Genomic DNA, 23,218 nt, shown 5'->3' on the forward strand with positions numbered 1-23,218 from the left:
AGGGCGTGTTTTCATCCCGCTTGGGTAAATGCCTCGGGGAGGAACTGCTGGGGCTCAGGTGGGTCTGACTCTGAGACACTGCATTTCCCCGAGTGCCCCACTGTCAAGCGTGGGGCTCTGGCTGCTCCTGTCTTCAGTGCGTGAGACCACCAGCCTTTTCCATCTCACCAGTCTGCCGGGTGGAGAGTGTCCTCTGTGGTTTTGATTGCATTTCCCCTGTGACTAAGGACGCGCCACACTTCTTCATGTACTCACTCACCATTCATACGGCTTCTTCAGCAAAATGTGGAGGGGGGCTTTTAAGTATTGCCTTTTGTTTCATCATGGAGAAGGAAGGGGCAACCCACTCCAGTATTTTTGCCTGGAGAATTCCATGGACAGAGGAGCCTGGTAGGCTGCAGTCCATGGGGTCGCTGAGGGTCGGACGCGACTGAGCGACTTCACTTTCACTTTTCACTTTCATGCGTTGGAGAAGGAAATGGCAACCCACTCCAGTATTCTTGCCTGGAGAATCCCAGGGACAGAGGAGCCTGTGGGCTACAGTCCATGGGGTCACAAAGAGTCAGACACGACTTGGCAACTAAACCACCACCATCACATCTCCAGTTCTAGGCCCTCAGCTTGCACCTGTGCTCAACTCTGCTGAGCTGGGAAGCTGCCCGTGCACGGAGACCCTGGCGCTGGCCCAGGTATCCCTTCCTCTCTCACAATGACGGCCCTCTCCCACTTCACCCTTGTTGTGTCCCCAGGGTGCATGCTGCTGGGAGGAGGGCTTTCCGGCTGGGTCACAGAAGGCCCTGGTGCTGGGAGGGGTGTGCCTCTGATGACTGTGGGCTGCAGCTCGGGGTTGTACTTCTTAGCTTTCACAGAAATTGAAGGAGACCCCAATCAAGCTGTTAGCTGATGATATAAAGTTTTTATTTATGACCGATTGTATCAGGACTTTGGCTATGTAACTCAGAAGGTTTCAGAGAATCAAGTTACATCCTAACAAAACTCCATCCATTTCCATGCACTTAATTTATGAACAAGGTTTCTCAGTGTCTGCATAAAAAACCCCAATGGAATAGAACTGGTGCTGGTCCATATCTCTTTCCAGCAGTAAGTGATCATCCATGGGTAAATGAACCCATTTAAAAATACCTTCTTCCTAAGAAAACACTATTTTAATGACAGCATTATGTAATGTGGTCACCATAGGGTGACTGCTCTAAAAAGTACACATGTCCACTGCTCACACACACACACACACATGCATACTGGACAGTACAGTGTAACACAGGAAAGAAAACCTCCAAAACGGGGTTAACTGAAGACCAAACGCTGAAAAACATTGCCTTAAGAGATACATTTGCAAATAATAATTTCATTTTGTAATTAGTAATTTTTATGAAAAACTGTAATTGTTTCCATCATTTGTGAACTCAGAGAATTCATAACAGATCCTTGTGGATTAATAGTTTTAAATGTTGAGGCAATTCTCATTATTTGTGGTAACTGCATTCTACAAGGGCACTGTGACCACTGAATTAGCAACAACTGAACCACTGTTCCTGGAGAAATACAGGGTTAGTTTCCTTTGACACTGTGGTCATGACATTTGGTCAGCCAATCAATACCTAGTCTTGTTTGGGGTATGTTTCTGTTTAAAGATGGCTTATTTAACATATATATGTAATATTTACAAATAATTACATGCTGTGTATCTTCATAAGAAAACACTATTTCAATGATAGCATTATGTAATGTCACCACAGGGTGACTGTTCTAAAAAGTACACGTGTCCACTGCTCACACACACACACACACACATGCATACTGGACAGTACAGTGTAACACAAGGAAGAAAACCTCCAAAACAGCGTTAACTGAATATTAAACATTTACATCATGAGAAACGCTGGGCTGGAAGAAGCACAAGCTGGAATCAAGATTGCTGGGAGAAATATCAATAACCTCAGATATGCAGATGACACCACCCTTACCGCAGAAAGTGAAGAGGAACTAAAAGCCTTTTGATGAAAGTGAAAGTGGAGAGTGAAGAAGTTGGCTTAAAGCTCAACATTCAGAAAAACGAAGATCATAGCATCTGGTCCCATCACTTCATGGGAAATAGATGGGGAAACAGTGGAAACAGTGTCAGGTTTTAATTTGGGGGGGGGCTTCAAAATCACTGCAGATGATGACTGCAGCCATGAAATTAAAAGACGCTTACTCCTTGGAAGGAAAGTTATGACCAACCTAGATAGCATATTGAAAAGCAGAGACATTACTTTGCCAACAGAGGTCCGTCTAGTCAAGGCTATGGTTTTTCCTGTGGTCATGTGTGGATGTGAGAGTTGGACTGTGAAGACAGCTGAGTGCTGAAGAATTGATGCTTTTGAACTGTGGTGTTGGAGAAGACTCTTGAGAGTCCCTTGGACTGCAAGGAGATCCAACCAGTCCATTCTGAAGGAGATCAGCCCTGGGATTTCTTTGGAGGGAATGATGATAAAGCTGAAACTCCAGTACTTTGGCCACTTCATGTGAAGAGTTGACACATTGGAAAAGACTCTGATGCTGGGAGGGATTGGGGGCAGGAGGAGAAGGGGACGACAGAGGATGAGATGGCTGGATGGCATCACCAACTTGATGGACGTGAGTTTGAGTGAACTCTGGGAGTTGGTGATGGACAGGGGGGCCTGGCGCGCTGCGATTCATGGGGTTGCAGAGTCGGACACGACTGAGCGACTGCACTGAACTGAAACATTGACAAATGTACAGCAACAGCCTCCCTGCTGACGGAGCTGCACGACCTGTGGCAGGGCAGCACACAGTGTGGTTAAGCCCCTCAATGTTGGCTTGTCCCTTCGAAACTTGTCCCTTGTGGCTCAGCTGATAAAGAATCCACCTGCAATGCGGGAGACCTGGGTTCGATCCCTGGGTTGGGAATATCCCCTGGAGAAGGGAACGGCTACCTACTCCAGTATTCTGGCCTAGAGAATTCCAGGGACTATGGGGTCACAAAGAGTTGGACACAACTTCTTTTTACTTCACTGGAAACTCAGGAAAAGTGGTGAAGCTCCCTGGGCAGGAGAGGAAGATGTCAAGGAGGGTGGCCTGGCAGCCCTGCCCCAGGAGTTTGGCCTTCACAGCTTGGTGATGGTGTCAACAACTTTCCCTCCCAATCTGACTTGAAATAATTGCTTCAGCTTTGTCCACTTGGCTTTTTTCCTCATATCTTTACGTGTTTTGGCATAAGAGATGAATGCAGTTGAGGCAGGGTGCTTAAATGTGAGGCGGCATTTGGGCACAGGGTCCCCATTTTCCATGTCATTGAAAATTTCTTCCAAGGCTGAAGGCCATTCCGCCATCTTGGCTGCTGTAAGAGGGATGATTCTTGCAGTCTCAGGCTGACTTGCACTACCGTCCTCATCATCACTGACTTCAAACCCTTTCTCTGCCGTCTCATCTGAGCCTTGGTTGGTGGGCTCCGCTGCTGTTTCTCCCCAGATCTCCTCCCTGGTGCCTTCCTCATGTCACGGAAACCCTCTCCACGCATTGGCTGTGCAATATGCTTTCTGGTTTTGACACTGTTTTTCATATTTCTGTGACAGCTTCAAAACCTTCAAAAATTTTCAGTCTGGCCAAATGTTTCCTCCACAGTTGCTGATGGTAGCCTGTTTGACACTGTCCCAGGCTGTGCTGATATACAGCAATGTTCCGTATGGTGACTGACTTCAAGTACTGCAGTATGGTGGTCTCCTTGTCGGTGCTAAGAGCCTCGAAAGCCTTGCTTAAAGCTCCCTGGTGTAATGTGCCTTGAAAGCTTTTAGCATGCCCTGACTAAGGGCTTGGATGAGAGATGCCATGTTTGGGGGCATGAGAACAACTTCTGTGTCAGGGTGGGCATTTTTGAGCTCTTAACGGCAATGAACTGGGGCATTATCCAAGATTAATAAAACCGTGAAGGCAAGGTTTTTGCCATGGAGATAGCATTCAGCTTCTGGGAAACAGTTGTGGAACCTTCCCAGAAATATTTCAGATGCCATCCATGCTTTTTTGTTCTATCTCCAATGGACTGGCATATGGTTCAAGGTTTTCCCTCTGAATGTTCATGGGTTTTGTGCTCTGTGTACCATGAGGGGTTTTCTCTTAAAGTCACCCTTGGCTACTGCACATAATAGCAAGGTTACCCACTCTTTGAATGATTTAAAGCCAAGAGCTTTGGAGGTCATTTGCATTTCACAGGTTCACTTGCCAGCATTCTTGTAAAATAAGCCCGTTTCATCAGCACTGAAAACCTGCTCTTCTGTGTAACCCTTTTAATATTTAACACTTGGCAGGTATTTTCTAAACTCTTCTGCTGCCTCCTGGTCTGTAGAACCTGGCTTGCCTGCAAGTCTGACATTTTTCATGTGGCATCACTTTTGAATTGTGCAAGCCAACCCGCACTAGCTCAGAAGGGCTTAGCATTGTCTTGGCCCTGGGTAAGAGGAGTGCACATTTCTTTGGCTTTCAGCCTCACAACAATGCTGTCTGCTATGCTCTTTTTATTGCTTGTCATCTCATGAATCCACAAATGTAGTTGCTTTTCCATCTTTCCCACAGCTGCCTCATGCACTGTAAAGGTTACTTTAGCACTTTCCAGAGCGGCTTCATGTAATTTCCGAATATCTTCTTTTTCTAGATGTGCCATATTGTTGACTCATTAACGTTGAACTTGGGGCCTGTAGCGCTATAATTCAGGCCTGAATGAAGTTTATCTATCACACGTATTTTCTCTGTAAGGCACATCACAACCTTCTTGTGCTTAGGAACACTGGACGGTGCTTTAACAGTACACTCAGGGACCAGTTAAAATAGTGAAATCACCAAGAAAAAGCAAAAAAAAAAAAAAAAAAAAAAGTGAAAAACATAGCACCAGTAGACAGCGGAAAGAACATTTGCTTCCATTATGAGCTAATGTAAGATGGCACAGTATGCCCTTGCTCAAATTCAGCTGGGAACGTGTGCATAAGGAAATTCAAATTTCTTGCTGCTTTGCACATTTATAAATGGCTGAGAAAGTGCTGCAAATACGGATTTTGCGGTTACACATAAATTTTATCGAGTAGGCCAATTTGCAAATACAGAATCCATGAATGAGGACTGACTGTGTGAGGGAGTGTGAGGAAGGAGTAGATGGGACTAGAAGGAAGCTTTGGTTTTGCTGTTCCATTGGAAAAAACAAATCTGTTCAGTATTTGGCGGGAAACATGTTGGCACTTCTCTAGGAATTTTTAAACTTTAGGGGGGAAGAAAGTCTCATTTCCTCTATCTTTGCACTGCTTAACACCCTGGTTTTCTTTTGTAATTTTAGAAGCCCTGAGCACTTTGACAGGAAACCACAGTATTCCTGAGAGGCCTGATGGAATGTCGAGATTTCACCTTAGGGGACAGAAGGACAAAAATGTCTTGAGCATCCTGAATGCTCGAATTCCCGATGACACTTCAGTGTAAAAAGCCTTCATGTGTCGTTCAGAACAACAGAAAGCTCTTCTGAGGTCTCAGGCCTCTCCCTTGATTGTTCTGTGTAATTGGTGCTGTTCTTGGTTTCCTTCGTTTCTTGCCGTGGGAGGTTTTTAGCCACTCCTTACACGCGTGGCGGTGGCCTTTACAGCTCTGCCTTGGACCAAGCTCCGAAGGTCTGTCTGCGGGAGCCCTCGCCGCTCCTCTCCCGTGATGGAGGCTGCAGTTGCCGCCTTTCATCTCCAGCAGCCTTCGCGCTGACGAGTAACCGGCTATTTTGGTTAATCACTGATGAAACACACGGTCCAGATTTAGAAGAAAACGTTGCGCTTTAATCCCAACGTGCATAATCTACGTTGCTAATTAGTTAAAATCATCTATTAGACTTCTAGCCCCCCTGCCCCCTCGAGCCGGGGGCGGGGAAGAACTGAAAACAGGTTCCCGCCAGCCCCTTCGTTGTTGCTCGAAGCGGCGGAGGCCAAGCTTTCCCGGGTCCCCGCTGCGCGGGCGGGCTGCGTCCGCGGGGCCGCGTCGGGGAAGAGCGCCAGCTTTCGGGGACGCAGGAGTCCCCGCGGGGCCCGCGTCAGGTGGGCCGCGTCCGAGGCCGCGGGCCGGCAGCCGGGCGAGGAGGCCGCGCCAGCGAGGCGGAGGCCGGAAGGGGTCGCGTGAGGGGGGCTGGCCGGGGCGCGGCCTGAAGACGTCACTTCCGCCGCCGCTCCACTTCCTGGTGAGGGAAGGGGCCTGAGGAGATTGGTGCAGCCGGGAGGAAGGAAAGCGGGTGAGGAGAGGCGGCGGCCGAGCGCGCGGGCGCCGGGGGCGGCCAGGGTCGCGCCGGGCCGCCGGCGCCGCCCGGCCTGGTGGCGGGAGGGGCGGGGGCCGCGGCGGGCTCGCCTCGGGGCGCGCCCGGCCCGCGCGCGGCGCTCAGCGGCTGTGCTCTGTGTTGCAGGTCTTCCCGGAGCCCCGGAGCGAGGGCGAGTGCCTGAGCAACATCCGCGAGTTCCTGCGAGGCTGCGGGGCGTCCCTGCGGCTGGAGGTGAGGCCGGCGCGCGGGGGGCGGGCGGGCGGCGCCCGGGGCGAGCGCGGCGTCGGGGCGGCGGCGGGCCCCGCGTCTGGCCCCCCGCGAAGGGGCGGGGGCTCGGTGGCTGCGGTGCCGGTGACGGGCGCCCGTCAGGGGCGCCTTCGGGCTCCGTGGTGCCCGCCTCTCTGCCCTGGGGATGCTCGGAGGACGCGCTTCCAGGCTCGCGAAGCCCAGGCAGGTGTCGGGCCGAGCCCGGAGAAGGAGCGGGCCCCTCCTCCTCCTCGACGCGCCCCTGTCTCCCTGGGCTGTAGGTCAGCCGGCTCTCGTTCGCACTGGACGTTTAGGTTAGACGGTGACCTGCGTCTCGGGGAGCCTTCTGGGCGGAGGTGTCGCTCCCACGTCGCTTAGGACTCTGTCTCTACGCTAAGCGGCGTCCCTCTGAAAATTCCTCTTTAATGTTACGTTCCCATATGTGTGTGTGTTTCCCGCGCCCCCCCCCCCAAACCCTGGGGTAGTGCTTTAGATCAGAAATGCGGCTGCTTTGTGTCTGTTGGGGTTTAAATCTCGCCTCTTGTGCCTGTGGCTTTAGCACTCTCTGCCTCTGTTTCCTGATCTGAGGGCTGAGATGGATCCTGCCAGGCTCCTAGGCAGCCGTGAATGAAAGCATCTTCAGAGGAACCGCGGCGGGTTCTCATCTTCTGTTTCTTGGGAAGTAAATCTGGAAGCCGTCAGATCTGGGGAAGATTCCATGGAAAGCTTATCTGTTGGTACTGTTTTTATCATTAGGTTGATAGTGCTTGATACCTGTGAGGAAATCAGACTCTGAGGCGATTCCAGAGCAGAGCCGCGGCAGTTGACAGTGGGAGAGACATTGTTTCAGAAGGGTCCTTTCCTCTGCTGGGTCAGCTTGGTCTTTTTCATCGAAGGTCCCTGTCAGGCTGTGATAATGAATGTTTGTGGCGGTTTTTGCTTTTTCTTGGTTGTTGTGGAATTTTATTATCCTTTCCAAACTATTGAGGTGTTTTTTTTGTGTTTTTTTTTAATCATTAAATTTGAGACTCAGTTTGTACTTAGATATAATGTGACGTTTCGGTGTGAGGTTTTAAGGAAAGAATTGTTTTTAAAAAAGTTGAATTAAAAAACGCACACCAAAAAACCCATCCTTAGTTTTCCAAAGGTTACTGTTGAAATTTTATGTTTTTTATATTTTTGTTGAAAAAAAAAAGTTCATCTTGAAATTTACTGTTTTTTAACATTAAGAGCTCATTTAAAGATGTTCTAGAAGAGACATTGTTCACTAACACATCCTAAGCATCTAGAACAGTGCTTGGCATTTCGTAGGCCTTCCATAAATGCTTGTGATTGATTGACCTTGAAGTTGTAGTTGGTATCAGATGTTTCACTTTATGTATAAAAATCAATTTTGACATATTTTGTGCAAATTTTTAAGAATATCTCTTCTAGTAAGTTAACATAGAGACAAGTTTAGTTACCATTCTTTCAAGCTCAGTGATAAGTCATACTTAGAACTTTCAATTAAATGAGAGCTTATAATAGTAATGAAGCAGATCAGAAAGCCCATACACTGTGTAAGCACTCCTGAGAAAGGGACTCTGTGTGGCATGGACTCCAGGTGGGCCTCCAGACTTGTTCTCATCCGTGATGTGATGGACAGGCCTGCTTCCTGAAAGACGGCCTCACACATGCAGCACAAGTGTGGCTGTTTCCCGGGGTTTTAAAAGAAAAACGTGTGGAAGGGAGTGAGCAGAGAAAGGCTTTGTTTTTTTGAAATACCTTGTAGCTCTATGCTTTGTTTTCACAAAATCCTGGAAGATGAGAGATTGGCAGAAAGCTTTTGAAATTACAAATGTGAACCCCCAAAATTGATAGCTTGAATTCTAGATTAGCTTTTTCTTTATGTAAAGTGTCAAGGTGCTTTTTTCCAGAGGTTTAGACTGAATTGTGCTTGTAACAGGCTGCTTATTTTTGGTGTATGTATTTTCTTGTTTACCACCATTATAAATTATCCACAGATTTCTTAAAAGAGGAATGGAACATCATAATAACTTTATCAGTTATTTTCATGTGTACACATCTTAATACAGTGTGGAAATAAAATATTATGCCCCAGGGAGTGGTTCTGATCATGAATTTTAATTTTAAAGGACTATTGTACAGTTTGCATTTATTGTTAAGCTTTGGAAAACAATTTAGGTTTTAAGTTAGAAAACGTTTTGAAATTTGGAAAATGTGAAAACTTATTGGAAAACCATGTTGAGCAAAACAGCCTATGTGACTTTGATCTTTTCATTTTGCTTATGATTTTTTTTTTGCTACCCAGTAGGCAATGGCACCCCACTCCAGTACTCTTGCCTGGAAAATCCATGGACGGAGGAGCCTGGTAGGCTGCAGTCCATGGGGTCGCTAAGAGTCGGACATGACTGAGCGACTTCACTTTCACTTTTCCCTTGCATGCACTGGAGAAGGAAATGGCAGCCCACTCCAGTGTTCTTGCCTGGAGAGTCCCAGGGACGGGGGAGCCTGGTGGGCTGCCGTCTGTGGGGTCGCACAGAGTCGGACATGACTGAAGCGACTTAGCAGCAGCAGCAAGCATCTTATTTGACTTTTTTTATTTCTTTCAACAGTATGGAGTTTGATAAGAATTTAGATTTTTTTTTCTCATGTTTCTAATAGTGTAATAAGGATGTAAAGTAACGCTATTTAGAATTATGTATGCCTTGATAATGAAAGTTGGAACTTTCCTGGAAAAGTCGAGTTTGCTGATGAAAGGAGCCAGGCACTGTGAGTGTCTCCAGCTCGAGAATGTTGTGTCTGGAAGCCCCCGTTCACCTGGTACACGTGGAAGGACAGAGCTTGTCCTGGTCGTTGTGAGAGCGCTGCGCACGCTGACCGGGTCCTGTGTGTAGTCTTCCCGTCTCCACCTGGCCCTGATTTCAGCTCTCTGCAGCGTGCCGCTTTCTGCTGTTTGTGCTCCTTAAGGACTGGCACGTGCTGCCTTAGTTTACTCCTTAGTCTGTTGAGTTAGCCCAGTCCTCGTCTTACAGGAAGGAGCCAGAGTGTGACGTCAGTTCTCACTATTAGCCCTGTGAGTGTTCACCGTAATGCTACTGTTGGGCTTGGTAAGGAATACTCCAGAGGGGGTGCACTGGCAGGTCCTGGGCAGCTGGGGTGGGTGTGAGGGTCCAGGGCTGGCAGGGCTGTGCGGGCCCCTGGGGGACCGGCGGTGGGGAGCTGGGGCGCGGAGCTGGCGTTGGCCCTACGAGAGGTGCTTCTGTGCTGCTGCAGGAGGCCTCCTTTCCTGAGCCTGGCACCGGCCGGAGGTGTTCCAGGGCCACTTTGTAAAGGGGGCGTTCTGGCTGGAAGCGAGTCTGGAGACTGTGTACCACAGTGCCTGTTTCCCGCTGTGTGAGTGATGGAGCTTTGATTTTCTCCCTGCAGAGAGAAGGGAAAGGCATCAGTAGGGCCCTCCAGGGTTGTCATCCGCTGGGTTGATGGGCTGATGAGGTGGGGAAAGAAGGCGCCTTACGTCCTTCTAAAATTCTCATCTTCCTTGTGTATTTCTGGAGGGCAGATTCTTTATTAAACTTCTTTGTCCTCCTGCTCCGTTCTCATCTAGATTTTTAGCAAGGTCATGATTGAGATTTTGTCCAAAACTATTTAAAAATAGTTTTGAAAGAACTAAAACACGCTCGTGTGGAAGCTTGAAACTTGTTGATGTAGGCTTCAGAATTAATTGAAACAAAGGCAGACGTGTACAGTCCTTTCCCTGGGAATGAGATGCCCCACCCAGGTGTCATCACCACCTTTGACCTAGATTCAGATGGGTGGGTAGTTCAGCTGTGCGCTTCGCTTTGCACTGCAGGTGTGTTTGGGGCCACAGTCTGTCGTCTTAGCTAGTCATCTGTTCCCCGACTCTACGGTGAGCTGGAAGTGGTAGGCACGATGCAGTGTTTACTGACTGACTGACCGGATAAACTCTTCAAGTCATTGATGTTTTTGCCAGAACTTGTCTTTTGAAGAAGTTGAGAGACAGTGAGTAATTAAAAGCCATTTGGTGGGTGAAATGCACAGCTGTCCTCCGGCCATCTTGCAGGTGCTTGTAAGCAGGGACGCTACGGTTCTGTGCAGTTTGTCCCGCACCCTCTGCGTCACGCTGCTGAGCCTGGCCAGCTCTCCTGCCAGGGAGCTGGTTCCCGCTGCACGCAGGCTGCGTCCCGCGCGCAGACCTGGGCTTCCCTTCCCCTCAGGTCTCTGGGGGCTCCTGTCAGGATCAGCGCCATTCGATAGAAATAGAATGGGAGCCACACCTGTTATTTTAAATCTTCTAGTAACTATATCTAAAAGAAGGTAAAAGAAACACGGAGTTCATTTGAATAGTCCCCTGTCTTTAAACTTAGTGTGCCCAGAACATTCTCACCTGAAGGTGTAGTTGATGAGAACGTGTGGTGGACGTTACTTCGTTTTTTCACACTCAGTCTTTAAAATCTGAAGTTTTCTCTCACTGAAAGCGTCTCTCGCTCTGAATCGGCTGCACTGGAAGCACTCAGCACCTCACGAGGCAGGTGGCACCCACATCAAGGTGGCACCCTTGAAGTCTCCATCATTGAAGAGGCTGGAGACACACGTCAGCTTGAAGTTGAACGGGACTGACGTATCAAGTAGAGTGTGTGCCGAGCTGTTCCGCGTGTACTGTTTTGTCGAGTCTTCCCAGGTGCCCTGTGGAGAGGGTGTCGTCCCTACTTTGCAGAGGAGGGGATGACAAGGTCTTAGGTCACAGCCCAGTGTGGGAGCGCCGGGATTTGAACTTGGGTTGTGCCGCTCCACTGTCTGCGTCCTCCTGGGCGCACCACACCTGGACTGGGCCAGCCGAGCCGGAATCGTAGCTTCCACTGGTTTCTGTAGCCGCCTGAAGACCACCACAAACACGGTGGCGTCTGCAGCTTCCTGCTTCTCGGCCCTGCAGGGAGGACTGGGTCCCTCGCAGATCCTGATGGCATGGTGGCTGGCTGCGCTCTTGGCAGGAGAGTGGGAGGGCATGGCTGTCCACGGCTGCTGAGGTGGTAGGTGGATTCCAGGTCTTGTAGGGGACCTCGGAGCCGGGGGGGGGGGGGGATGGTCTGGGGGAGATGGAGCAGGGGGGACGGTCTAGAGGGGATGGAGCAGGGGGGGTGGTCTAGGGGGGACGGTCTAGGGGGGATGGAGCAGAGGGGATGGTCTGGGGGGATGGAGCAGGGGGGACGATCTAGGGGGACGGCCTGGGGGGCTGTGGAGCAGGGGGACGGCTGCTGTTGGGTACTACGTTCTGTGTGCTCGCGAGCAGAGTCCTGACACATTTGGCGGCCTGCTGCTCTGGCCACAGGAATTCTAGCCCCTCAGTGGCCTGTCTTTTGATCTCATTCCCCTCTTTTACTCCTTTTCCCCCTTTTTCCAAGTCCAGTAAAACAGACTTCTTTGAATATCTTCTAGTTGTCACTTTCCTATTTTCATGTAAAAACAAATCAAGAAAATGCCTGTTGATCTTGAGGAAGGGACCCCTCTCCTGGCAGGCTTCTCCCCATTGGTCTTGGGGAAGGCAGAGTGCCCCCCTTCTTTGCCCTGAGGTGGTTTGTGTCCCTGTGGAGTTCCTCTGAGTCCTGGGAACTAGCAAGAGGACAGGTTCCCAGGGAATCACTGCAAAGCGAAACAAATCCCGAGGCCTCTCAGACCATATTTAGATGTGCGATCCGCATTCTGTATGTTAAAAAAAACTAACTTTCTAGCCAGAATATGCATTTCTGAGCTAATTTGACCCAAATTTTGGACCCGATTCCGGTTGATGTGTATTGGGTGTTTTCCCTGGTAGTTGGGAGAGCGCTTGGTCCTCGAGCTGAGGGTGCCGGGTCTCCAGCCCACGACCGCTGGTGTCTCCCCCTGCGCGGCAGGGTGACTGACACGCGCGCTCCTGCTCTAGGGAGAGTAGCAGGCAGGCAGGCTGGCATCCGTGGCTGCGGAGCTTCTGTGCGGGACTGGGGGTCCAGCGGCCCCTGTGGAGACTCTGCTGTGACTAGTCCCCCCAGGGGTCCTTTAAGTTTAGTGTTTGCTTTTGGCTGTGCTGGGTCCTGTTGCTGTGCACAGGCCCCCCATAGCTGCGGCGAGCGGGGACCGTCTCTCGGTGCAGTGCACAGGCTTCCCGTTGGGGTGTCTCCTCTTGCCGTGGAGCACGGGCTCCAGGCGCGCGAGATGAGTTGCTCTGGGTTGTTTGGGATCTTCCCAGACCAGGGGTTGAACCTGTGTCCCCCGCATTGGCAGGCAGATTTTTATCCCCTGGACACCAGGGAAGTCCTGGTGTGTGCTTGGCATGAGGGGTTGGTGGCGTTGGGAGTAGTCTGGCCGGGAGAGGGGGCCATGTGTTTCCCCCAAGCCTGCGGGAGAGCCAGGGAGCCTGCCTGGCGGAGGAGGCACAGAGGGAAGCTGCTGCTCTTCACTCTTCCGGGTGCAGGACCGGGCTGGCCCAGCCGCGCTGGGACTTGAGGCGTGTTGAGTGGCAGTGACTGAGTGGACAGGGGGCCTGTGGGATGGCTGGTTTGAGTCCTGTTCCCTGAGGCCTGCAGAGGAAGGCTCTGTGCGTGACGAGTGAAGTACTTCCCTGTCTGCTGACGTGTGGAGCTGGGGGGCCGGTGAGGGGGTGCAGGAGAGAAGCTCGCGATCAGCCCGTTGCATTTTGGAAAGTTTACAGTCAGCAGAACAGCAAGGAGATGAGGGTGGACGCCCTGTGCTTCCACACTGTCCTTGTGTAGACGGTGCCCTGGTGTTCAGTCGCTGAGTGGTGTGTGAACCCGTGGTTCCTTCGCTAACTATTTAACCCTCACGTGGGCTTTCCTGGTAGCTCAGCTGGTAAAGAATCCGCCTGCAGTGCAGGAGACCTGGCTTTGATCCCTGGGTCGGGGGATTCCCTGGAGGAGGGCGTGGCAGCCCACTGCAGTATCCTTGCCTGGAGAACCCCATGGACAGAGGAGCCTGGCGGGCTGCAGTCCCTGGGGTCACAGAGGGTCGGACACGACTGAGCGCAGCACAGCACCCCCGGGGATACTCCAGGATGTGCCCAGCACGCACGTCTTCAAAACGAGGCCCTCCTGTTGCGCCGCCACGTCAGGCTGGTACCGCCCAGGCGTGCCCAGGCGTTTCCGCTCTTCTGGCGACGCCTTCCCTCCTGCGGTCCCGGGTCTGCAGGGGCCTCTGCGCTGCGTCCACCCAGGGGTCGTGTGCCGCGCTCACCGGGCCGTGTGCCATTGCTCTCCAGCTTCCCCACCGCTGTCCTTTGTTGACCCCCTTGGTGTTGAGGACTCTGGGTCGTTGCCCGTGGAGCCCCCACAGGAATTCCCTGAGCCTCCTCTGAGGCTGGTGGCCCCTTGCTCCCTCCTGCGGTGGATTCTTTGTTGCTGTTTTCATCAGTAGCGGCTGCTTTCTGTCATCTCAGTGAAAAGCTGGGAGGGATGGGAGTCAGTGCGTGCTTGCAGTGTGCCGTCTTGATGCGCTTCTCACAGTCTGGGTTCTGTCACGACTTGATCTGAGTGTTAGCGCAGTGTGCTGCTTGCCCTTTTGGCCCTAAGCGTCCGCGCCTCACCAGCCGTCAGCCTGAGGAGTTGCCGGGCACCTGCTCAGACCCTCTGTCTGGCGGCTGTGCAGTTGTCCTCCGGGCCGGTGCCGAGCTGCCCTCCTCTGCGGGCGCTGCCCCGCTGACCTGTGTGTGGGTCGGGGGGCCCAGTGACTGATGCGGCTCAGTGCTCTGCTCCCGTCTGGAACCTCTGTCAGAAGGCCTTTTGGAGCCTTGGTTTCCCCTTTACGAGGTGAGGTTGGGATGAAGTCCGCAGCATAGCGCCTGGGGCCGCAGAGGCTGCTCCTGCGCGTCTTCACACCTGGCGGCGTCTGTCTGGGACTGACGGTGCCTACGGGGGCGGAGACGTCACATCCCTTCCATGCGTGGGTCCTGCTGCCTCGCTCCTCAGGACTCTGTGCTCCCTTCTGCCCCAGCCCTTCCTGGAAATGCCTAAAACATTTGGTGTCTCTTTTCTTGAGTAAGTGGTCCCTGTCCTTGTGTTTTAGGTGTCGATACAGTGGAATCCATAGAATTGAATGTGATCTAACTGTCATTTAAGGGAGAAGAAACAGGGGCACATAGGGTGAGCGTGCTGTGTATCAATAGAATCCATCATCGAACTTTAATTTCATCCCTAGGGTGTAGGAGTAGGTGGAATTAAATGCAGAATCTGCAGAAGCCGAGAAAGAGAACATTCTCTGCTGGATTTCTGCTTTTCACATTTCCCTAGCAATATGGACCATTTGCATTAAACTTAAATAGCACAACTTATTTAAGATTCATTTTTTTACTCATCTTGTTCTAAAATCACAAATTCCACTTGACAATGTGATAGGGCAAGATTATATTTTTAAACTTTGAGAGCGACACTCCAGAGCTGTGCCAAAAGTAACAATTTCTTGTGTCAAAAATAACTTTCTCCTAAATTCATCAGTGGAGCTGACCTGTCTGGTTGCATTTGGAATGCTGAAGCTGCCTGAGTTGGGACGGAGCTGTGTCTGCCTTCCGCGGTGGGGGTCCTCTCCCTGAGGAGGGTGGAAGGAGGGCTTCTCCGCACTGCCTGGTCTTCTCTCTCTGGCACCCCAGCCGTGGTGGCGTTGTTGAGGTGTGAGTCGTCGCTTTTGCAGTGGTGTGGCCAGGCGGGTCAGCGTCTGCTGTGGCTGTGGCACCTGGTGAGACGGGGCGGGTGTGTGTGTGTGCAGCGCTGGCGGGAGCAGCTCGCTGCTGCTGTGTTGCTCCTGGGTCTGGCGGTCAGTCCCGAGGTGACCTTTCCTGCCTGCTCTGAGTCCCAGCTGCGGGCAGGTCTCCAGGAGGTGCTTGCGTGTCGTCACCTGGCCTTGCCCGGCTCTCTGCGCTGCCCTGCCTCTCTGGCCTCTCGGCTGTGACTCCGGCAGGGCCCATAGGTGTGGCCGAGGTGGCGGACTTGCTGGCTGTGGCGGGGGGCTCCTGGTGGCCTCGTAAAGGACCTTCCTGATCTTCAGCCCACGTGGAGACAAGCCGAGTCAGGAGATGCCCGAAGCTTCTGATTTTGTGCCCGTGGTCCTTGCTGTTCTTGACTCATTAGTTATGCAAACCAATAATTGTTTTTTTTGTTTACGTCAGTTTGAGTTGGGTTTCACTTGCTTACCATTGGAAGGTGCCTGACTGACAAGCTCTTTGTTACATGAAGTATAACATTATATGAAGTTTGCTTTTCTGTTATTATATGGGAGACTTTCCTGACTCTCGTACCATCTGTGAGCCTGGAAGCTAAGGCAAAGCCGCTCGCCGGTGTTGGGGTGGGGAGAGCCTCTCGGATGGGTGAGCTGGGCGCCCTGCCATCACCCTGCGGGTGGGGGTGCCCCGGCCGCTGTCAGGCGTGCCAGCGCTCCGCAGGCCCAGTTAGCAGGAGTGGCAGCTGGGTTTGAGGAAAAGAGGGTGGCCCAGGAGGTGGGAGCCCATGGAGGGCCTGGGGCGGGTTTCCCGCAGGGACCCTCCCTCCTGAAGGGGGGCTGTGGCCCTTCCCGAGACGCAGAGGGTCTGGTGACTGGGGCCTGCCCGAGGGAGACAGAGCCACGTGCCCAGCAGGCCGCAGGCTCCTGAGCCACGGCTTGTGGTTGGGCGTCTGGGTGTTGGGGTGACTTGTTAGGTCGACAGGTGCCCTGGGCCCTGGGCAGGGCCCTGTCTCCCTTCATCTCTGGACCCCACCCTCCTTCACAGCTCGAGTGGCCCCTGCAGAGGTGCCGACGCGAGGGGGAGAGGGGACGTCTCCTGAGAGAGCCCGAGCCCTCTGAGGGCGAGCCGGGGACCTGGGGTCTTTCTGGGAGATTCCCTGAGCAGGTCTGTGGAGCAGCTGTACTCTCTCTTCAGGAGCCAGCTCTACTGGGGGAGACGTGGGTTTATGTCCTGCTCTTACCCAGAGGAGGCTTGCCCACCAGCAGCCTGCACGACTCCGTGGCTGACCACTCGGCAGGCGTGTCCTGCCCGTTGTGCTGGCTGTGGAGACGGCGTGGGTGTGCTGAGTGGCCTCTTTATCCTGGGGTTCAGGCCGGGGGAGAAGTTCCCGAGCGCCGTGCCCTGCTTATGCTGGAAGGTTCCTGAAGCTTCTGCTGGGACGTGAGGGCAGTGTCCTGTTCAGAGTGGCTGCTTGGGCTGGCTCTTGTTGGCCAGCGGCAGGACAGCGGGTCGGGGCGCCCACCCTGCGCCTGGGGAGGGGCCGAGCGGAGGCTGGGAGACTGCAGTCAGACGGGAGCCGGAGGGCGGCGTGGTCATCCTCTGGCCGGGGGCCTCAGAGCTCCTGCTCTGGCGGGCGGGCCACCCTGACCGAATCGCCCCGCCGTGGGTGCTGGTGGCGGCTGGCGTGTGGCGCCTCATCTCCTCCTCAGGGATGGGTGAGCCCTCCTGTGTCCGGTGTTAGTTCAGGGACCAAGCCTGATACCACGTGTGATGCTAAGTGTAAGGAAAGAGCGTGTCAGAGGGTGGTGTAGGGAGCGAGCGTGACGGCTGGGAGGTCGAGTTCGGCTCAGGCGCGTGACGGTCCGCCTTAGCCCTCCCGTGCGCTCGGCGGCTCCGGGCGCTGGGTGCTCGAGAACCTGCCTTCTCTGCTGCACAGGTGGGGCTGGGCGGGTGGACTTCTGTCTGGGAGCCTCGGTGCCCTGATGGACTGAGGTGACCACTGGCAGAGGGTCCACGGGCGGGCAGGCTTGTCTCCGAAGCGTGAGTGCCCCGGGGTAACTGTGCACTGTTATTCCCACTTTCTCTGAACCCTAAGATTTTTTTCTTCTGTTGAATACATTCCTGTTTCAGGAAGTAATTGGTTATCTTTCTCTAGAGAAGCCCTTTAGTCAAAACATCTTTGACTCAGAATGTGCGTCTTCCCCTCTCGGTGGCAGGCGCTTGTCTGGTCTCATTGTGTAGCTTCCTGTTGAGAAGTGTGGTGTGTGTGTGAATTCACTTAAGTTCTGACATCACTTTGGAGCCCATTGGTGGGCTGCTTCAGCCAACCAGACGCTTCCTGGTGTCCAAGTAAGATATATAGTTCTGGAATAACAGGAAACTTCAGCTTTCAACATCCTGTTTTTCTGGGTTTTGTGACTCTCTGCCTTACCACGATGAAGGTTAGTAGATACTTTTATGTATATTTTTTCTTGCAGAATACTACAATTTGAATTTTCCAAGCTCTGGAATTAGGACCTGAGAGCTGAGACTGCCTCCTCCCACCTTTTCCAGGAGAAGGAGCTTTTGTGTTCTGACAGAAGGGAGTGGAGGCCTGTTCAGGGCCCTCCTTTTAATAAAGAACTCAGCCAGCCCATTGCAGATGTAGCTGCACACGCCTGCCTGAATCACGGTCTCCTCTGACTTGAATCTTGGAATCACGGGGATTCCAGAGACTGTCCTAAGGGGTACTCGTTTTCATAGGCGGGCAGGATCTGGCATCACGAACGTTTTATCTCCTGCTCCATCTGCGAGAAAGGTGTGAGCAGTGTCGCAGAGTGCTTGGCTGTCTGAGTTCACGACTCTTCCCCTCTCCCAGCTCTGTTTGCGTTCCTCTCTCAACTTGGGTTTAATGGCCTCCTTTCTGGAGCTGGTTTGTTCAGCTCTTGGATTTTCTTTCTTTGGTTCACGTCTAAGCTCACCTCACGAGGATGTTTACTCATCTCAGAAGGTAAAGCAGGAGAGTGGGCCAGAGACGGCAGTGACTGTCGAGATTTGGAGCAGCCCTGTGTCCTGGGTCTGTCCTCACAGAGACCTTCCGAGCCGTGGCGGGGAGGTGGGATGGTGGGAGCCGGGCGGGTTGCTGCCTTCTTACTGTGTGCGGGCTGTTCTCTGGATGTGGGGGGTGAGGGCTGCGGGGCGGGTTTCAGTTTCTGCAGCGGCCTGTGCGGGGACTGTGCAGTGTGCTGAATCCTCCGGGGCTGCGCAGGGGGTGGGAGGCAGGAAGAGGAGCCGGGCTTCCTGGCAGGATGTGAGACGCAGGAACCGTGAACCAGCTGGGGCGACCTGCAGAGGACGCCGTTCCTGGGATGGCTGGCCGCCGGAGGTCACTTTTGCCCCGGTGAGAGAATCTTTGAAGTATGTTATCCTAGTTTTCATTTTGACATATGAACACATCTTTCTGTTACCTGCATCTCTGAAAGAATTTTCTTTCCCTACTTTCTCTGGCACAAGTTGTGGATCATCTGATGGTTAAATTTTTTGGTGGGGAGTTGTTGTTATTTAGTGATCCAAAGCTGTGTGTGATCTTCAGACAGCGTTTGGGAGTGAGGTGTGTGTGTCTCAGCCCGTGGTGTCTGTGCACACGTCCGAGACCGTGGCGCTCTGTCTGGGCAGCCCGACGTGCATTCTCTTCCAGCTCCTGGGCGGGCGGGGCTGGGCCAGTGCGGTTGTGTCCCTGGTCTCTGGGGTGGAGGCGCCCCTCTTTCTGGAGTCTGGCTCCCCGCTTCCTCTCCCTCGACCCTTGTGTCCACTCCAGCATCTGGGCTTCCCTTTGGCTGCTCCTGACTTTGGCCTGGGCTGTGACCGGGAGAGGAAGTCTGTCGTAGGCATGCCCAGCAGCCTTGGCCTCAGTCTAAGGAGAAGAGCCCTCTCTGAGTGCCAGGAGTGCCCCAGGTCGCTGGGAGGGTGGGGCAGGGTGGTTCAGAACTGGACTCAGCCCCAGGAGCAGAGTGGCCCGGCCTCCTGGAAGCTGAGCTCCTCGGGTGCCCTTGCCCGGGTCTCACCTGCAAAGCCCACTGTCTTCCTCCCGCTGCACAGACTGCCACGCCCCGCCAGTGCCGGGCTCGGCTAATTCTGCTTATTCTCTTTCCCTTGCAGACGTTTGATGCAAACGATTTGTATCAGGGGCAGAATTTCAACAAGGTCCTCAGCTCCTTAGTGACGCTGAATAAAGTAACAGCAGGTAAGTGTCTTTCTGCTGAACCTGAGGGGAGGGGAAGCCACGGGCAGAGACCGCGCCCTCCTGTCAGCAGGCAGGAGCTTAGAAAAGGACCGCGCTAAGCTCTTGGCTGTGGCTTTGCTGCGATGCTATTCTTTTTCCTTGTCAGAGCAGCTCTTCCTTTTCGGGTCCCCGTGTGTCTTGGTGCTTCCCCTCCTCTGCCTGAGCGAGCAGCAGAGTGGCCTCGTCCACGGGTGCACTCATGGGCTGTCCTGGCCCCTCGGATGGGGGCGCTCTGCCCTCACTGTGTGGGGAGGAGTGGGCCCGAGGGACCACTCCCAGGGCCCTCAGGCGCCCACAGCTCTAGGCTGGGCTTCTGTGCTTGACCTTGGCTTGCAGTGGAGACTCTTGGCGGTTGCAATGGCAGCACCTCAGGTCAAGCTGAATTAGGACCCGGGTGAGTGAGTGTAGACAAGGGTGGAGGTCTGGATTCTGGAGCAGAGGTGGGCTCAGACGGACGTCAGCACTCCACCCGGAGCAGGCCTTGCAGGAGGAGATCTGTGGCATCTCATGAAGGTTGTCCGTCAGGCAGCACGCTGCTCCTGCCGGCAAACCCCCCCCCCCCCCGCCCCGCCCCGCCCCGTGAAGGGATGGGCTTGATGTGAGCACTCAGCAAGAGGGTGGCCGGCTGTGAGCGGCCAGGCTGGCTCTGAGAACCGTGCTTCCCCCGTGACTCCATGCCCCGGCCCAGCCCAGCCACCCCTGGCTGCCAGGACCACGGCTGATGCGCTGTCCTGGGGCTGGACGTGCGCTCGGGCCACAGGCAGGAGCAGCTTCGGTAGATACAGACCCCACGCGAGGCTGGAGGCGTCTGTTTCCGGGGTCGGAGGCTGCTTCTGCTCCGTCCACCAGGTGGCGATGCTCGGTCATCGCGGCGGGAGTGCGGGGCTCCACACGCCCCGTGCAGACACGGGCCGGGGCCGACACGGGCCGGGGCCGTGTCTCCAGGGCGCCCGTGCCGTCGCTCTCACCCCGTCTGGTGCAGACGTGTGTCACGTGTGCTCTTGACGTCCCTGGGTGCAGAACGCAGAGCGCTCTTCTCTACAAAGAGCTGCTTGGATGTTCTGGAGCGAGCTCGGTGCTGCTCTCTGCAGCTCTTAAACAAGAGGCTAGAGCTTTGTCGAGTGAGAGCTTTCTGCCTCTGGTTTGCTGGCTGCTGCTCTTCGCGTCTGATTTTGAAGCCAGTGTGACGTGTGGCCGTGCCTTTGCAGGTGTCAGCCATAAGGGGCCAACTCAGGTGTAAGACGGGCTTCCCTGGTGGCTCGTGGTAGGGAATCCACCTGCCAAGCAGGAGACCTGGGTCAGGAAGATCCCCTGGAGGAGGACATGGCAATGGTATTCATGCCAGGAACATCCCATGGCTGGAGGAGCCTGGTGGGCTGCAGCCCACGGGGTCGCAGAGAGTCGGGCGTGACTGAGCGGCTGAACAGCGGCAGGCGTGAGGCGCGCTACCCTCAGGGCTGCCGGCGGCCCCGCTGAGAGAGGCCCGCGTTGGCGCCCCTCTGCTCCTGGCGCTCGAAGGAAGCGTTCTCGGGCATGTGGCCAGATCCTTGCCTTTCTCTTGGACAGAGAAAGGTTGGCGGTGGGGCACGAAGGGGTCCTGAGCGTGCACCGGGTACGGGGCAGCTGCTGGGCAGTTTCTGCACGCGTGTCCTCTGGGCGCTGCTCTGTGCTTACAGTTGCCCAGGCCCCTGCCCCACGGTGGTGCTGAACGCTGGCTCTTGCTGCCAGCGCTCATCTGGGCCTGAGAACTGGAGGGGCTGCGTGCGGACTGACTGTCCGGGTGGTTTTAGGGCAGGAGTCCTAGATGCCTGGGCCTTGCTAGCTCTGGGCAGTCGAGGAGCGCACACCCTGTGGTACCCTCCTGGGCGCTGTGAGAGCAGCTGGAAAGCTCCGTTTCCCTGGGAAGTCCTCTGGCTCTCAACTGTTGATGACTAAGTCAGCATTTCCTCAGACACTGTGCCAGCCAGTCCAGACAGACCTGCCAGAAAGAGCGGGCCCGGAGGCCCCCAGTTTCAGGATGTTTTCACGGAAGGCCCCCACGCAGCTTCAGGATGTTGCCAGGGCCTGCGTCTCAGGGCAGTGATTCCCTGGAAAGCCTTTTTGTGGCCTCGCTTTCACGGTCCTGCTGCATCTGTGAAGCGGGCTGCTGACTTAGGCGTGCTGGGTGGTGGTGGGGCATGTGGTCCTGGCCAGACCCCCAACAGGGACTGAGCCTTTGGTGCCCTTGACACCCTGGTCCTTCACAGCCCTGGGAGGTGAGGAAGGTGTGGCTGCCCTCGTGCAGAGGGACTCGCCCTCTGAGGGGCCGCTCTGGCCAGAAGGGCCAGGGGCTTCTGTTGCACGTCAGAGTCTCCTTCTCCGCACGGTCCCACTGGGGCTCGCAGCTTGCTGGCCCCGAGGGCAGGCGTGCAGCAGGGGTGCAGGGGGCAAGGCCTGGGTGGTGCTCGGAATTCACCGGGAGGCCTGTTTTCCCCAGGTGAGAGGAAAGGGTCAGAACAGACTGCCGGACGCCAGAGCCGACACGTGTTCTGTGCAGCTGGTTTCTAGGAAGGGCAACGGGGGCGCGTGCGGGTGGGTCCTGCGGGTGGGCAGCAGGGCGCTCAGCCCGCCCCCTTGACGGCCTTGCAGACATCGGCCTGGGGAGTGACTCTGTGTGCGCCCGGCCCTCCTCCCACCGGATCAAGTCCTTTGACTCCCTGGGACCGCAGCCTGCGCACGGCCGGACTTCACAGTTGTTCCAGGGCCAGTACCGCAGTTTGGTAAGTGTGGACGGGGGTCCCGGCGGTGGGAGTGTGTGGTGGGCGGGGCTCGGGAGGCGCTTGGCACGGGGCGGGGGCCTGTGCTGCCTTGCCCCTGCTCTCGGGGCTGGCATTTGCTCATCGCTAGATTATCACGGGTCTCATGTCGCGTCGGCCTATTTCAAGATGCACCTCTGTTTATCTGGACGGACGTGGGCTTTGAAGTGTTTTCCTCGTTGCTTGCATGGTGTCTTCTTTCCTGCTCTACACATGATTAGAAGTTGGGGCACGAGAATCCATGTCTCATACTTAGATGATGACGAAAAGGCTAAACGTGGAAGACCCTCGAGGTGGTTTTTCTCTTTATGAGCGCGTGATAGCACACTGCGGAGTCCGGCTGCAGCGTGTGAGAGGGGCCCCCTCATGAGTGCTGGTGAGGCGGGGGCCCCGGGCTGGACAGACCCCACGAGACAGGCTGTGAGCACAGACCCTGGGAATGAGGCCTCGAGGACCGTGATGAACAGGGCCGAGCAGAGCCTGTGGGGGCGGCCGCCACGTCCGCTGGCCAGGGTGAGTGTCTGCAGGAGGGCCACCAAGCCCCCCAGGGCGGACGCTGGCCTGGCCCTCGGCTTCATCAGCCGCTGCTGTGACTCTGCTTCGTGTGACATCCTAGTAACCATTTCATGTTGGAAACTCAGCGGCCTTGTCATGTGAGTCTGAAGAGAACCTACCCTTCCAGTCTTCAGAGGCCACTGCTTTCTGCTCACCATAGGGGGATGCTGTTCCATAAGCACGTGGGGATCCTGGAGAGATAAAGCCGGCCTGGTTGAGCTGTGCCTTGTAGAGAGATGCATTTGAGTTAGGTCACGAAGCACTGTTAAAAATGGAAAACTGTAGAAGGGGTATAGTTTTTACACCTCTTGAACTGTTCGCGTTCAGGCTGACTCTCCCTCCTGTGT

At 54.4% G+C, this 23,218-nt stretch overlaps 1 protein-coding gene across 7 annotated transcripts in view; it reads left to right on the top strand.

The window, feature by feature from the left end:
- ARHGEF7 (Rho guanine nucleotide exchange factor 7) overlaps window positions 1-23,218 on the top strand; it is a 100,976-nt gene that overhangs the window by 22,277 nt on the left and 55,481 nt on the right. For 2 of the 7 annotated variants that reach the window (XM_042255070.1, XM_042255073.1), the window contains exons 2-4: window positions 6,437-6,523; window positions 19,398-19,482; window positions 22,150-22,280. In XM_042255070.1, the coding sequence (XP_042111004.1) occupies window positions 6,437-6,523; window positions 19,398-19,482; window positions 22,150-22,280 (303 nt within the window). Of the gene's footprint in view, window positions 1-6,238; window positions 6,269-6,436; window positions 6,524-17,644; window positions 18,640-19,397; window positions 19,483-22,149; window positions 22,281-23,218 lie in introns of those variants that run through there. The other 5 variants (XM_042255069.1, XM_042255074.2, XM_042255076.1 and 2 more) reach the window with 4 other exon arrangements.

Source organism: Ovis aries, chromosome 10 (assembly GCF_016772045.2).
Source record: "Ovis aries strain OAR_USU_Benz2616 breed Rambouillet chromosome 10, ARS-UI_Ramb_v3.0, whole genome shotgun sequence".
Lineage (NCBI taxonomy): Eukaryota > Metazoa > Chordata > Mammalia > Artiodactyla > Bovidae > Ovis > Ovis aries.